Below are 14,429 nucleotides of genomic sequence, written 5' to 3' on the forward strand. Positions count from 1 at the left end.
ATACTTGATCACTCTGTAAAGAAATTTTTCCTAATATCTAATCTAAACCTCCCCTGGCACAACTTGAGGCCATTTCCTCTCGTTCTATCACTAGTTAGTTGGGAGAAGACACCGACACCCATCTCGCCACAACACCCTTTCAGGTGGTTGTAGAGAGCGATAAGGTCTCCCCTCAGCCTCCTCTTCTCCAGACTAAACAACCCCAGTTCCCTCAGCTGCTCCACATAAGATTTGTGCTCCAGACCCCTCAAGACATGCTGCCTTATGGACAATTTCTTATGGGGGTGTGGTGATGAGGATTTCTGATGGAAAGCTCCTGTTCCCTTGGTGCAGGTACTGGGATCCTGGTCCCCGTGCTGACCCCTTTGAGGACATGCGCTATGTTTGGGGAGGTTTCGCCTACCTGCAGGATGCGGTGGAACAGGCCATCATCAGGGTGCAAACAGGCACGGAGAAGAAGACGGGAGTTTATGTGCAGCAGATGCCCTATCCCTGTTATGTCGATGACATGTATGTATGCATGCAGGCTGCTTCAAAAGCTCCCAGGAGGATTGTGGCTGGGGAGGCATGGGCTTTTGTCACTCCTCAAGCATGGTTTATGTCCCTAGTTTCAGTGGGGGAGCAATCTCTTTAGTGTTCCTAATCCCTGGAATTAGGGCACCTGCATGGAGGATTTATAATATGTAACGACTTGCAGAGTCCTTCCCAGGAGAAGGACTCTCTGTACAGGACTTTCACATACAGAGTTCATTCCTGAGATGTGCCCGTATCCCCAAACCTGATACAGGCAAAAACAACACTGGGAAAAAATCAGAGATGTAGGCCCGGGATTGTGGAAAGAGGACAGCTGAGAGCAGTCCCGCAGAAAGGCAGGTCTTTGCACCTGCTCTTCCAGTGAGTGACAGCTGCAACGCCAGCTTCCGCTCCGGGCTGGTGATGTTCTCTAGACCCATCAGCCTCACCTCATGGCGAGACGCTGATCCTGTGTTGTGCTCTGCACATGAGCTGCTTTGTGCAGTGAAGCCTTAGCTGTCATCATGCTCTGCTAGCCCTTAAGTGATACCTGAAGTTGTGCCGATGTTTCTCAGTCTGTTCTCCTTGCTCCTTTCCTTCCTTTTCTCAGTTTTCTGCGTGTCATGAGCCGCTCCATGCCCCTCTTCATGACTTTAGCCTGGATCTATTCAGTGGCTGTGATAATTAAGGGCATTGTGTATGAGAAGGAAGCCCGGCTGAAGGAGACGATGAGGATTATGGGACTTGACAACGGCATCCTTTGGCTAAGCTGGTTCATTAGCAGCCTCATCCCTCTCCTAATGAGTGCAGGCCTTCTGGTGCTGATCCTTAAGGTGAGTTGACTGGTTTTGTCGGTGACAGCAGAATCTAGAGCTTGAGAGTCTGCTAAGCAGTGGTCTCCACTGGCACACTGGGGAGGAGTTAGTGAGTGTGGATTGACTAGCAACTTTTTGGGAACAGGGTTTTGGACCAAAACAGGGCTTAGTGGCAGAAAGCAGCAGGAGGGGCTGTAGTCAATTCAGTCCTCTGGAAAAGGTGCCCCTGGTATTGCTCCACTTCTGGGAAGGTTGTTGTACAAAAGTGCAGCAAGCCCAACCTCCTGTGAGCAGCAGCTCTGCAGACCTGCTTGTACCAGAGCCACCTTGGTGAGAGCCCTTTCAAAGCCTGACTCACCTGTTGTTCTCCTGCCAGATGGGGAATCTGCTGCCTTACAGCGACCCTAGTGTGGTGTTTGTTTTCCTCTCGATCTTCGGTGTTGTGACCATCCTCCAGTGCTTCCTCATCAGCACCGTGTTCTCCAGGGCCAACCTGGCAGCTGCCTGTGGGGGCATTGTCTATTTCACGCTGTACCTGCCTTATGTGCTGTGTGTTGCCTGGCAGGACTATATCAGCTTCTCACTCAAGATCTTTGCGGTGAGTCTTGAGGACACTGTCCTGTGTACTGGGCCTCCACCAGTATGGCTCTCTAGCTAGACACTCATAACAAGTGGGGAAGGGGAAATGGGAGGGTAATTTTCCAGTGTAAGAGGCTGTCAGGGCTGGGCTTGGTCAAGAGGTTGACTGAACCTCCTAGGCACTGCTGGGAGGGTTTTGTTGGCTTTGGTAGTAGAAGTAACTCAGCCAGACTAAGGTGCCTTGATCTCTGTATGCTGTGATGCTGTATCACCAGATACACAGGTTGGAGGAACCAGCTGCTTTTCTTTTGCACGGCACTTTTTGCCTGTCTGGAGAGGGTGGCTGTTAGTGATGTCTTCCCTTGCGTAAAGTCCAAAAAATAAAAAAAAAAAAAGGAAAGAAAACAGGGAAACAAACAATTCTGGGTGGTGGTCCAGCAGAGACTTCAGGCCTTGCTTGCTGGAACCAACACTGAATCTGACACTCCCCTTCTGCAAAAACAGTCACACTCCTTAGACCTTTGACTTTTCCTGTAAGGCTTCTGGACCATGTCCCTTAGCCTTGTGCTAAAGCTGGGGTGCCCACTTGGAGGGTAGTTGTGAAAAACTGAATGCATGTTCATACCTCCTATTTGCAGAGCCTGCTGTCACCAGTAGCCTTTGGCTTTGGTTGTGAGTACTTTGCACTGTTTGAGGAGCAGGGAGTTGGTGTTCAGTGGGACAATTTCTTTGAGAGCCCGTTGGAAGAAGATGGCTTTAGCATCACCACATCCGCCGTCATGATGTTGTTTGACACCTTCCTATATGGGGTCATGACCTGGTACATTGAGTCTGTCTTCCCAGGTGAGGTCTGCTTCTGAGGGGTGTATGATGTCTTCACACTTTTTTAAGGGATTCTTTAACCCTGCTCATTTGCGAAGGTGCAAATTTGGCCTATTTTTAAGCAGAGCTACAGAAAGGTCATGGAGGAAAACCACAGACCAGCATCACAGTAAGGTTGTTGCTGCTAATAGCAGTGACTGTTGCCCAGCACAGAGGCTGTGCCCCATTGTGGCAACGGCTGAGCTAGTCTCGGAAGCTTTGCTGCATTTCAGCTGTTCCTATCTCTGAACTGTGAAGTCCACAGACCCTGCTGCAAGGGAGGGGTTGAGAGTATCAGCACCATGTGTGTCTGCTTCGCACCTTCCAGCACAGGCCTTTTAAACCTGGGTGAAGTTTGGCGAAAGAGATGCCTCTTACCCCCAAGATCTGGCAGTGTCTTCATCAAGAAAGATCTCTTCTTAGTCCTACCTAACCTAGAGGCTTACTAGGGGTGGAGTACTTCACTTCTTGTCCTGAAAGTTAATATGAGAAAAGTGACAAAGGCAGTCAGGCTCACATAATGCTTTTCTCTTTAGGCCAGTATGGGATTCCCAGGCCTTGGTACTTTCCTTTCACAAAGTCGTATTGGTTTGGCGAAGAACCACAGGACCAGCAGCAGCCTCAGCCTGACCAGAAGGGACCTTCAGAAGGTAAGTGCTGGACACAGAACCTCTCTGCAGTTAAGTGTTATGGTCTGCCTTTTTGAAAGGAGAGTCCAAGGACATCAGGACTGGCATGGCTAAGGTGAAATTGGTCATCCCTTTGTTATCATAGCTTGAGTATGCTGACTGGTGTGTGTATGCAGATAGAACCAAGGTACTTCGCCCACTTGAGTGCAGGTGGGTACTCCAGCCTCATGGAGTTGAGAATTCCTCCCATTTTTGCTGACTCTGGTGACACTGGAGATCTCCATCTCCTGGGTGGGCCCAGTAGAGGAAAAAAAAGCTAAAGGACAACTTCTGTGAAAGGTTCCTGTCCTTGAGGAAAAAAAGTGATCAGTTCTTCATATAACTCACTTCTCCTTGGATCCCCACAGACTTACAGGAATGTGATGTTTGTTAGAACTCCCACACAGTTGCTGTTAAATCCTATTATATATCTCTCTACTTTGCTCTGTTTTCTTCCAGTCTGCAAGGAGGAAGAGCCTGTGCATCTGAGCCTTGGTGTTTCCATCCAAAACCTGGTCAAGGTTTATCGTGATGGCAAGAAAGTTGCTGTAGATGGTCTCACACTGAACTTCTATGAAGGACAAATCACCTCCTTTCTGGGACATAATGGAGCAGGGAAAACCACCACCATGTAAGAACAAAACAATGCTTTAAGACAACGGGCAAAGTGACTGAACATTGCGGTTCCTATCAATATGGTAGAGTTAGCTGTACAACGGCAGTCTGCAAGCTGGTGCAGACTAGGATGCTCCACGGATTTCTTTGGAGCTCTGCTGATGTACCCTAGTTGTGCAGCTGCCTCAGAAGACGCACAGATACAGGGGACTGAAACTGGAGGTATTTCAGGTTGAGGCTGTGCCAAATGAATCTGCTGGTAGCATTTTTTAGTAATACCCTTTGTGATTCTGACTTACCAGTGTGAGGAAACAAGGTGGGACTGAAAGGACGAGAAGCCTTTAGAGTAAAAAACATTTCCTTCAAGCAGAGTCATGTGGGTGTGCTTTGATCACTGTTAAAACCATTTGAGCTGATTATTTTTTTTTTTTAATCCATTAGTGAGATGTTTCTCAGGCTACTTTTTCTGAAGTGGGAATTCCCTGGGGCTTCCATGCACTCTTCATTCATTCATTCTGGCATGTGCAGCAGTAATTTCCTAGCAGTGGAACCTGCTTACCTCTTGTTTTTCCTTCAGGTCCATCTTGACAGGCTTGTTCCCCCCAACCTCGGGTACAGCCTTCATCCTAGGCAAGGATATCCGCTCTGAGCTCAGCACCATCAGGCAGAACCTGGGTGTCTGTCCGCAACACAACGTGCTATTTGACTTGTGAGTAGCATCTGAGGGTTGCAGGGCTGGTGTTACCCAACAGGCATTTGGGTTTTTTAGGAGACAGTAGTGTAGTTTCAGCAAGGACAGTCCTATTTTTATTTGTGTGCGTGTTGTAAGACAGTGGGGTGGTGTGAGATTGGTGCAAGGACATTCTGCTTATTAGCACGTTCGTATGTGCCTGTGAATTATCAGCAAGAGCTTACACTTTCATCTTTTGCCTCTCTTGAAAGAAATGTACTCCATTAAACTTAACTAAGCCAAGTGTTTCCCCAGTGCCAAGTGATTTGGGATGTTTGGGGTACTCTGTCAAGCACCCTTAAAGGAGGATTTTTTACCTTGGTGGTGAATAGCCACACCTTGAAATTAGCTAAGCACGCACAGTCTGTAGCTCCTTTCTGAAACTTTGGCCTTAAAAGATGTTTTCCTGAGCAAATAAACATGCCTACTATAATGCTAAGGCAAGGGATGAATCCCAGCATGGTGCTCTCAGCTGTGCCCTGAGCCTACTCCTTGTTTCCTAGGCTGACTGTGGAGGAGCACATCTGGTTCTATGCTAGGCTCAAAGGGCTGCCGGAAAAGAAGGTGAAGGAGGAGATGGAGCAGATGGCAATGGATGTCGGTTTGCCTCACAAACTGAAAGCTAGGACAAGCAAGCTGTCTGGTAGGTTCAACTGCTTTTACATTTCTCAGCTGCTTCCACAGCTCCAGAAAACCGATCTTGGGTTTCACAGAGGCTACATCACAGACCTTGGTTGACTCCTCCAATTAAATATAGACTACCACACAATTAAGCGCTTAAGGAAATCAGTTATTTATTAAGTACCTAATCAGTATATCTTAGTAAGCTTCTACACTATCTTACGCTATCTAATGGCCATAACAAGTCACTTTCTCTGAGAGTATTTTGTGCTTGTTTCCATCACGACATAGTCCAGCTACATGAGATATGTGTTCTCCAAATGCTTACTAATATGTTTGCATTTTACGGGTTTTTATGGTGAGAGTGGCCCTGACCATAATCTCCAAGTCCCTTGCTGTTTGTGAACCGTATGAGCATTTCTTATGCTGACTTCTTCAGCTGGCATCCTGGAGTGTCCTTCCCCTTTTGTTCAGGAACAGCAGGATTCCTGATTCCTATCAGTCCGTACCAGGTAATTGAGGGACCAAGACTCCTTTGTCTCTGACTAAACTATCGGCACAGACTGCATTTGAAGGGAAGGCAGATGGCCACAGGTTGACTTTAGTACTGAAGAGTGTAATATGATTCCTTGCTGCTGCCTCTGGCATGCTTCCACAGGAGGGGTTTCTCTTGGGGACCTATTTCTGTAACTCAAGGTCTGTGCTCCAGATCCTCAAATATGGCTAGACCTCCAAGCTGGTGACTTGCTACTGCCAATGTTGAGATAGTATGATTCACTTATCGAAGGGCTTGCAAGGTGTGGTTTTCTGCAGTAGTAGGAGACTTGGACTCCACTGATAGAAGACGATCCAGATCAGTTATCCCTGGTCCTGAAGGTGGTGGGACCCTGAAGGCCTGAAACAGTAGCAGGGCTTGATTTTCTCAGTATACAATTCTGCTTTCTCTTGGAGAGCTCATTATCCACTGTGCTGCAGCTATTGCTGTTCCCCTCATCTCTGTCTGAGCCTGAACACCTCTTTCTTCTTGTGCCTGTCAGGTGGCATGCAGAGGAAGCTCTCAGTTGCCTTAGCCTTTGTTGGTGGCTCCAAAGTTGTCATTTTGGATGAGCCTACAGCTGGAGTGGATCCTTATTCTCGCAGAGGGATATGGGAATTGCTTCTGAAGTATCGGCAAGGTATGTGGTCTTTTTCTCTATACCTAATGAATGTGTCATGGAAAGCAAAAGAAAATCAATCTGATTCATGACTGTTCCCAAAATATCAATGTATCTTTGCAAATCTATTACTGCCTGCACTGAGGAAGGAATGAAGAGCATGCAGGACAAGGATGTTCTGATCTTGTCTGTCTTCCTTTCTCATCCTGTTCACGTCAGAGCTCATGAACAAAGTTGCTTATTGAGTTGTGGGGCCAGTTCAAGTCAAGAATTCACCCCTGGTGTGCAGCAGTGCCCTGTTCTGCTCTGTGCAGCCAGCCTTGCTGACATGAAATTAACCTGCCCTTGCTGAGCATGACGAGGGCCTGCAGAGAGTGGGGAGAATAAATCCATGGCAGCAGCTGTGACCCTTTTCCATACTGCTAGCCTTGTTCAGAGGAGCCTGGACTTGGTGGCATCAACCTCCCATCCATCTTCATAGCAAGATCCAGGTGGTTGTGTCTTTGGCTTGGGAACACGGGTATGGTTGACTCACCAGCAGAGTCTTCCCTTGCTTTCTTCCAGGCCGCACTATCATTCTCTCCACGCACCACATGGATGAGGCAGACATTTTGGGGGACCGGATTGCCATCATTTCTCATGGCAAGCTCTGCTGTGTTGGTTCTTCCCTCTTCCTGAAGAACCAGCTGGGAACAGGCTATTACTTGACCTTGGTCAAGAAGGATGTGGATTCCTCTCTGAGCTCCTGCCGAAACAGCAGCAGCACAGTGTCCTATCTGAAAAAGGTACAGCTGACCCTCCTGCTCACATTCATCCTTTCTTCATGAAATCTTAGGCTTATGGGAAGCAGCAGCTAAGATTTTACATGGTAGAATGTCTCAGAGGGAAATTCCTTATTCTTTAAAATAAGTGTTACTTGCTGTTACAGGTACAATGCCAGATCTTGTCTGGTTGAACTGCTGCATGGGACGTACGTCTCCATTATAGTTTCTTTCAATACTGGTGGTCCAAAGTTGATCAGAGAGATACAGAATAGATGAAGTGCACACTTTTGTAACACTCACTTCTATAACTGTGGCCTCTTACTTGTATTTCAGCCCTTTGCAGCAGTATATCACCATTACTTTCTGACTCCTCTGTGGAGTATTCAGCATGTTGCAGCATCTGTTTGGAGTTACCTAGAGTGTAGCATCTGGTGGGCCCCTTTTTGATTAAACAGCAGGAAACAATGGTTGTTTTCTCTTTTATGACCAGGATGACAGTGTCTCCCAGAGCAGCTCTGACGCTGGCCTTGGCAGTGACCATGAAAGTGACACACTGACAATAGGTGAGGCTTGAAAAAGACTGTAAGGTTCAGTCCCAGTGCTAACATTGCTCTGTCTCTGACCTTGGACAAAACTGCCTTAACCTTGTGCCCCTCTGTAGCTACAGGGTATGGTATTTTTAAATTCACAAATATTGGAACATTTTTCTTTAGTGAGCCATTTGGGATTCAAGCTGTCGTGAGATTTAATAACCAAAGATTATATAGTTGCTAGGCCTGTTAGCAATATGTAGTGTTTGCTGGTGAACTGTACATCAATGACTTGCAGGGCTGCCAGTAGCATGTAAAAGCTCTCCCAAATTCTGCAAATAAAAAGGATAGTGAGGCTTGGGTCCAGGCTCTTGTCCAAGCTTGTGTTAAATGTAAAAAGAAACCAGACTTTCCATGGAAATGAGCTGCTTTCCAAGATGTCCCATGTTCCGTCCTTTCATTCTGGCAAGGTTTTCCAGACTGAGCTCTTCTTTCCACATAACGAGCAGTGACAAGATGAACGCCATCTTTTCCTTTTGGTTCTTCTAGATGTCTCTGCAATTTCAAATCTCATTACAAAACATGTTCCTGAGGCCAGGCTGGTAGAGGACATCGGCCATGAATTAACCTATGTCTTGCCGTACAAGGCTGCTAAAGAGGGAGCTTTTGTGGAGCTGTTCCATGAAATTGATGACCGTCTGTCTGATCTTGGCATTTCCAGCTATGGCATCTCTGAAACCACCCTGGAGGAGGTGAGCGAGCTGAAGATTCTCCTTTGACTTAAACTAGGCAAAATGAATCATGACAGAAATAAGAATGAGATGGAGTCTTCTCTCCCTGTGAACATTTATTGTGGAACAGGCAGCTTTGCATTCCTCTCTAAAACGGATTGTCTTCTGCCCTGTTCAAGTCTGTGCTCATAGAAGCATGCACTGAAAACCAAAATGTAGTACAGGCAGGCATAGACAGGTGCTTTGTACTTGGTTGCACTTCCTTGAGATGTCATGTGAAGGTTGGCCTCCAATTTGGTTCCCAATGACTGTGTAAATACCTTTGAGGTGTTTTTAGGGATGCTTTGTGCTGCACTTAACTGAATACATACATTTCAGTACTGGAGACCGTACTTTACAGAAACCCCTTAGACATGTGCCTTTGTCAGGGATTTTTTAGGGTTTGTTCCTTGTGGCTGTGTTCCAACTGAAAAGTCTCCCTTTTTCTTATCACAGAAGTGTCATGCACTCTATGCCCTATTTATGTGAAATGTCTTTTTTAGTCATGGTGAGGGAAACCGAAATGGTGGTGTTGTCACTTACTGAGGTTGCCTCTAGGTCATCCTGCAGTGGTAAAGGCCTTGGCAGCTGTCTGCAATTTGAAAATGTTTTTTTTCTGGTTCAGGAGAGTCCAAGGGACAAGCTCCAGAAAGGTGCCTGTTCAAGCATGAACAGGAGTGTGAGCACTGTCAGACTAGGAGGAAGATGGGATCTCCATATGTAGTAACTAGGTCTTTATCTGAGACATGGGAAAGCGCTTGTGTTTGAGAAGCACTGAGAACTGACATTGGAAAGGGGGATCAGCTGGTATGTAGTTATGGGCTGGCTCCTGGAAGCTGAAGAGAAGCCACAAAGTCCATGTCCCCATCATGCAGGGGATAAACCGCCTATCCTCTCTTATCATGCTGCATCTGTCAGTCTTGTGCCCTCACAGGGCATGTCCTGAAGCAATACCCACAACATTGCTCACCTTCTAATGTCACTGACACTTACCATTGCTTTTCAGATCTTCCTGAAAGTGGCTGATGATAGTGGTGTGGATGCAGAAACCTCAGGTGGGTATAGTTGTCCCCTACAGTGTTGAAGGAGACTTCAGGGGGAGGTACCCTTTTGTATGGTATTTGTGCTGTTTAAGCACAAGGCTGACCAAGCCTAGATATTTCAGGAATAAAATCTCAGCGCAGGGCTTAACTCCCAGGGAAATAAAGGATCGAGTGGGCATCTCAAATGAGGAACGTTCCTGGTCCTTGGGCAGGTGGGCGAGACCTTTGTGTATGGCAGCATGCCCAGCCATACTGTGACACACGCCAAGGTGTGACAGGTGCTGTTTCAGACTAAACTGTAACTCTGCTGCACTAATATTTTTAATGACCTAAAATAACTGTTCTTAGTACACTTAATGCATGCTTTTATATACTGTTAACTTCTGTTGGCTCAGTGGTAGCATGTTCATTTCTTAATAGGGGAGAGTTTCTAGTACTTGAGTATATTGTGAATTATTTCACTGACACTGTAGTCTACTCTGAAGACTAGGAAAAACTCTTGACAGGGCCAGACCACAATAGGGACCAAATGACTTTCTGACTGCACTAAGTGCTCGTGCCAACATTTCCTGATAAGCTAGAGATAGCAAATTGCACTTGGAGTCATATGCATACTGACAATGAGAGCAGCCTGCAGTTTCCGTGGTTAAATGAAAGAAAAAGTGTTTAGTGCACTGGAAGAAGTTTCTAGGACAGCACACAAAAAATAGTGCATAAAACATGGGACCCTTGCAGAGTGACAGTCTTGGTTTTACTTTGACCTGCACCGGAGCAACTCCAGATCAGGTCCTTAGTTCGCAGATGGAAGACATGTAAAATGAAAATTATATTGCTCTGGTTTTTCTGGGGCTAGTTGGAGATTAACTGAAGCAGTTCAGCTGATCATAACTGCATTATTTTCAGATGGGACATTGCCAGCCAGAAGGAACAGGCGCGTGTTTGGAGACAGACAGAGCTGCCTTCGTCCATTTACAGAAGATGATGCGTTTGATCCTAATGATTCAGACATAGATCCAGGTATTTCTGGGGCTTGAGCCTGTGTTTTTTTTTTCCTTGTGGACACTCTTTACTATTATAAATACTGCCCATCATAAGGCTGAGACTGCCAAAGAAGTGGTGGTTTATTTGCCTTTAGGAATAGTGGGTAGTGCAGTATCCACAGCTTGCTCAATCTCCCATCAAGGCTCAGAGAGATAAGGATGAAAATGCAATTGTGTGCATTTCAGTTGCTATCTCTGCTGACTGCTCTCTTCTTTTTGATGAGAGTACCTGCTCCAGCCATCACCCTGTATCGTCAACACAGAATTGCCTAGAGAACATCCCTGTGAGCTTTTGAATGAGGTTCATTTCTTCTTCCTAGCAGAATCCAGAGAGACAGACCTTCTCAGTGGTGTGGATGGGAAAGGCTCCTACCAGATGAAGGGCTGGAAGCTCACCCAGCAGCAGTTCATGGCTCTGTTGTGGAAGAGGCTGCTTATTGCCAAGAGAAGCCGGAAGGGCTTCTTTGCTCAGGTGAGAGCACTCAACATGTGCAGGGTCCCTCAGCAGGAACAGCTCTGGACCATGCATTGTATTCAGAGTTGGAGGTAGGCAGAAAACCTCAAGGGAATGCAAATAACCAAAATTGGTCTTCACTACACATCTGAGCAAAAGAGAGCCTGTGCAAGTGAAAGGCGTTACATGATAGCCAAGTGGTTACAGTATTCTTCCACAGCTAGGATGCAGCTGGGGTTCAAATCCAAATTTGGCCTTGAGAAAAGCATTTGGAGGCTGAATCCTCTGCATCCTGAGTGATTGCCCTGGTTGAATGCCAGGATGGATCTCGTATTGCTGTCTGGTAATGCTTTGCTGTAAATAGCAAAGACTTTCCTGGGAAACTTGGAAAAAGTTTTGATCCATTAGGCAATTTGCATGTAGCTCCTGATGCTTCTGGGAACATTCGCTTTAAAAAGGGCTTGCTCTTTCCTTGCAATTTCAGATTGTGCTGCCAGCTGTCTTTGTGTGTATTGCTCTCATGTTCAGCCTGATCGTTCCTCCCTTTGGGAAGTATCCCAGCCTGGAATTACAGCCCTGGATGTATGACGAGCAGTACACTTTTGTTAGGTATGTTTCTTGTGGCCTAGAAATGGTGCTAAATCCTACAGTTGTGTTCTCTGCAAACATGAGTTACTGAGTTCTTTACCAGGTTGTTTAAATTTGTTTTCTGTGCTTAGCTCAAAAGCACATTTTAGTAGAGTCATCCTATTTTCTTTTTGGACTTTTAAATGCCAACTCTAACTACTGTCAAGGCCATATCCATTTCTGGATGGTGTTACGACTCTGGTAATACTATGCACAAAGACCAGGAGTGTGTGTGTGCTTCTAGGCCAGGCATTCTTCAAAGGGAAATCTCCACCCATATCCTTTTCCTGAGCTCTTTCACTGTACTCTGAGACACTCTGCTGCTTTTGCTGCGTGCTTGTTACCCGCTGACCTGATAGTGTTTCTCTGCTGTACCAACAGCAATGATGCTCCAGAAGATGCAGGTACTCAGAGGCTTTTGGATGCCCTTCTCAATAAGCCTGGTTTTGGGACACGCTGTATGCAAGGACACTCTATCCCGTAAGTAGAACTTTGAGCTGGGAAGAAGCAGCCCAGCCTCAGCTTCTGGTCACCCAGTAGATTTAACCAGCTTTAGGGAATGATAGTCATGCATGGCTGCAGCAGGATTTAAGCCAAAAGAGTTGCAATTATATTCAATTTTTCTGCTCCAGACCTTTTAGAAAGGTCCCCACCAATACCAGCAGAAAGAGAGGGGAGCCAGGCACCATTGGTGGTGTTTCCTACCTCTGCCACTGACTTGCTGCATGGCCTTGGGCTAATCATTGAAGATCCAGGCCGTGAGTGCAGAATAAGTATACAGAGTCTGCGATGGTGTGTCTCTAGCGTGGAAGAACTGCAGCTCATGTTCACAGGATGGTGGGGAGGAGGGCCATATGTGCTGGCCAGTGGTGGAAAGTAAGCTGTATCCTTCAAAATGGACACATGGACAATGGACCATGGGACACAGGGAGGAGGTTGCCTCCTGATGCTGCCTTGGGGAAGAGCAGCTTTGATGCTTTCTTGGTGCCCCAAAGGCAGAAATGTTGTCCAAGAAATGACCGTCTGCTGTGATCTTAGAATCATAGAATATCTCGAGTTGGAAGAGACCCATAAGGATCATTGAGTCCAACTCGCTGTTCCTCGCAGGACTACTTAAAACTAAACCATATGACTAAGAGATTGTTCAGAAGCTCCTTGAACTCTGGATGCTGTGCGTGCTGGACTGACTGAAATAAAGCACTTGCATGCTGCAGAGCAAATTAGAAGAGGGGGCTGTCTGGCAGTACTCAGTGTTGGCCAGCCTCAGTCCCTTTGGCACTGGGATCTGCTAGAAGCTGCGGAGTCTGGTCTGTTTCTCTGAACTGTTTGTGTCAGTGGGGTCAGGCTCCTTTGAAAAACCGCCTGCCTCTTCTGGGGACTGTGGTGTCTGTTATTTAAATTGCTTGTAAGCAAAGGCCATCATAGTTGTTTTATAAACTGCATTTGCCTTACCTCTTTCCTGACACAGAGAGACTCCTTGCGCAGTGGGGCAGAAGGAATGGACCACTACTTCAATCCCAGACTCAGTCCGGGACATCTTCTTGAAAGGCAACTGGAGCATGGAGAACCCTTCCCCATCGTGCGAGTGCAGCAATGAGAAGATCAAGAAGATGCTGCCTGTGTGCCCCCCTGGTGCAGGGGGGCTGCCACCCCCACAGGTAAGCTGGAGCTCAGTGGTACTGTGATGAGGGATGCTCCTGGAGAGCAAAGCAGCTGGGTGTGAGTCTTGCATGCAGCACTGCACACAGTTTGGTTGACTTGGCACCTCTGTTTTCTGATGGACTTTTATCTGTGTTGTTCCTGGTGATGCCAGCGGGAGCAAGACACTGCTGACATCCTCCAGAATCTGACAGGCCGCAATATATCGGACTACCTAGTGAAGACCTATGCGCAGATCATTGGGAAAAGGTAGCTGTTGAATAGACCCTCTCCCTTCTCTTCCCACCAAATGCTGCTTGCTGTATGGGGGATGCTGCACGGATCAGGTGAATAGGCTCGGGCAACCCAAACTCTTCAGCAGTGGGCCAGACCCACTCAGCTCCCCAGACTGTCCTGATCCACAGCTGAAGTGGTGTTTCTGTTTTATTAGTGACGCTGTGACAGCTCTAAGGAGGGAGTCCTGAGCCTTGTAGGCAGAGTACAGGGAAGGTCTGGGCACCAAGCCTAGGGATTACAGCAAAGAGGGGTGGTGGGACATATGCCAGATATTAGAGGCTATTGCACTCGTTTCCCTGGCTGTGTGCCTGCAGCACTGGTAGGTCTGTATCTCCTTGTTCCACGTACCATACATCAGCTTTTTTTTTTTGTCTCTACAGCTTAAAGAATAAGATCTGGGTGAATGAGTTCAGGTGAGTTACCACCTTTTCTCTAGCTTGTGTGTGTCCACTAACCCTTGAGCACTGTATTAAGCAGGACAGACCCACCCCATTTTGCAGTTTTTTTTATATGACTCTTAACTGCCAAGTGTTGAGGGAGCATGTTTAAGGATAAACTGGGACAACCCCAGAGCACACCACTGGAAAGTGTGCCTGCCTCATGCAAAGAGCAGTATTGGCTTGAAAAGATTTGCAGGACCGGCCTACTGATACTCCATCCTGGGAGGTGCTATTCTTCCATGCAAGGGAAGCAGGGAGATGTCCTGCTTT

The 14,429-nt window shown here is 46.9% G+C and overlaps 1 protein-coding gene across 1 annotated transcript in view; it reads left to right on the forward strand.

Annotated features, from left to right (window-relative positions):
- The window catches only part of ABCA1 (ATP binding cassette subfamily A member 1), a gene marked incomplete at both ends in the record, with an annotated part of 77,801 nt that overhangs the window by 52,863 nt on the left and 10,509 nt on the right, over nucleotides 1-14,429 (forward strand). The window contains 20 exons of the mRNA XM_082013801.1: nucleotides 334-510; nucleotides 1,124-1,346; nucleotides 1,705-1,926; nucleotides 2,546-2,750; nucleotides 3,305-3,418; nucleotides 3,896-4,067; nucleotides 4,629-4,760; nucleotides 5,285-5,424; nucleotides 6,440-6,577; nucleotides 7,121-7,341; nucleotides 7,811-7,883; nucleotides 8,400-8,602; nucleotides 9,627-9,675; nucleotides 10,567-10,680; nucleotides 11,027-11,175; nucleotides 11,642-11,766; nucleotides 12,166-12,264; nucleotides 13,253-13,442; nucleotides 13,598-13,692; nucleotides 14,100-14,132. Coding sequence (XP_081869927.1) covers nucleotides 334-510; nucleotides 1,124-1,346; nucleotides 1,705-1,926; nucleotides 2,546-2,750; nucleotides 3,305-3,418; nucleotides 3,896-4,067; nucleotides 4,629-4,760; nucleotides 5,285-5,424; nucleotides 6,440-6,577; nucleotides 7,121-7,341; nucleotides 7,811-7,883; nucleotides 8,400-8,602; nucleotides 9,627-9,675; nucleotides 10,567-10,680; nucleotides 11,027-11,175; nucleotides 11,642-11,766; nucleotides 12,166-12,264; nucleotides 13,253-13,442; nucleotides 13,598-13,692; nucleotides 14,100-14,132 — 2,874 coding nt within the window. The remainder of the gene's footprint in view (nucleotides 1-333; nucleotides 511-1,123; nucleotides 1,347-1,704; nucleotides 1,927-2,545; nucleotides 2,751-3,304; nucleotides 3,419-3,895; nucleotides 4,068-4,628; nucleotides 4,761-5,284; nucleotides 5,425-6,439; nucleotides 6,578-7,120; nucleotides 7,342-7,810; nucleotides 7,884-8,399; nucleotides 8,603-9,626; nucleotides 9,676-10,566; nucleotides 10,681-11,026; nucleotides 11,176-11,641; nucleotides 11,767-12,165; nucleotides 12,265-13,252; nucleotides 13,443-13,597; nucleotides 13,693-14,099; nucleotides 14,133-14,429) is intronic.

Source organism: Phaethon aethereus (genome assembly GCF_964289735.1).
Source record: "Phaethon aethereus genome assembly, chromosome: Z".
Taxonomy (NCBI): Eukaryota; Metazoa; Chordata; class Aves; order Phaethontiformes; family Phaethontidae; genus Phaethon; species Phaethon aethereus.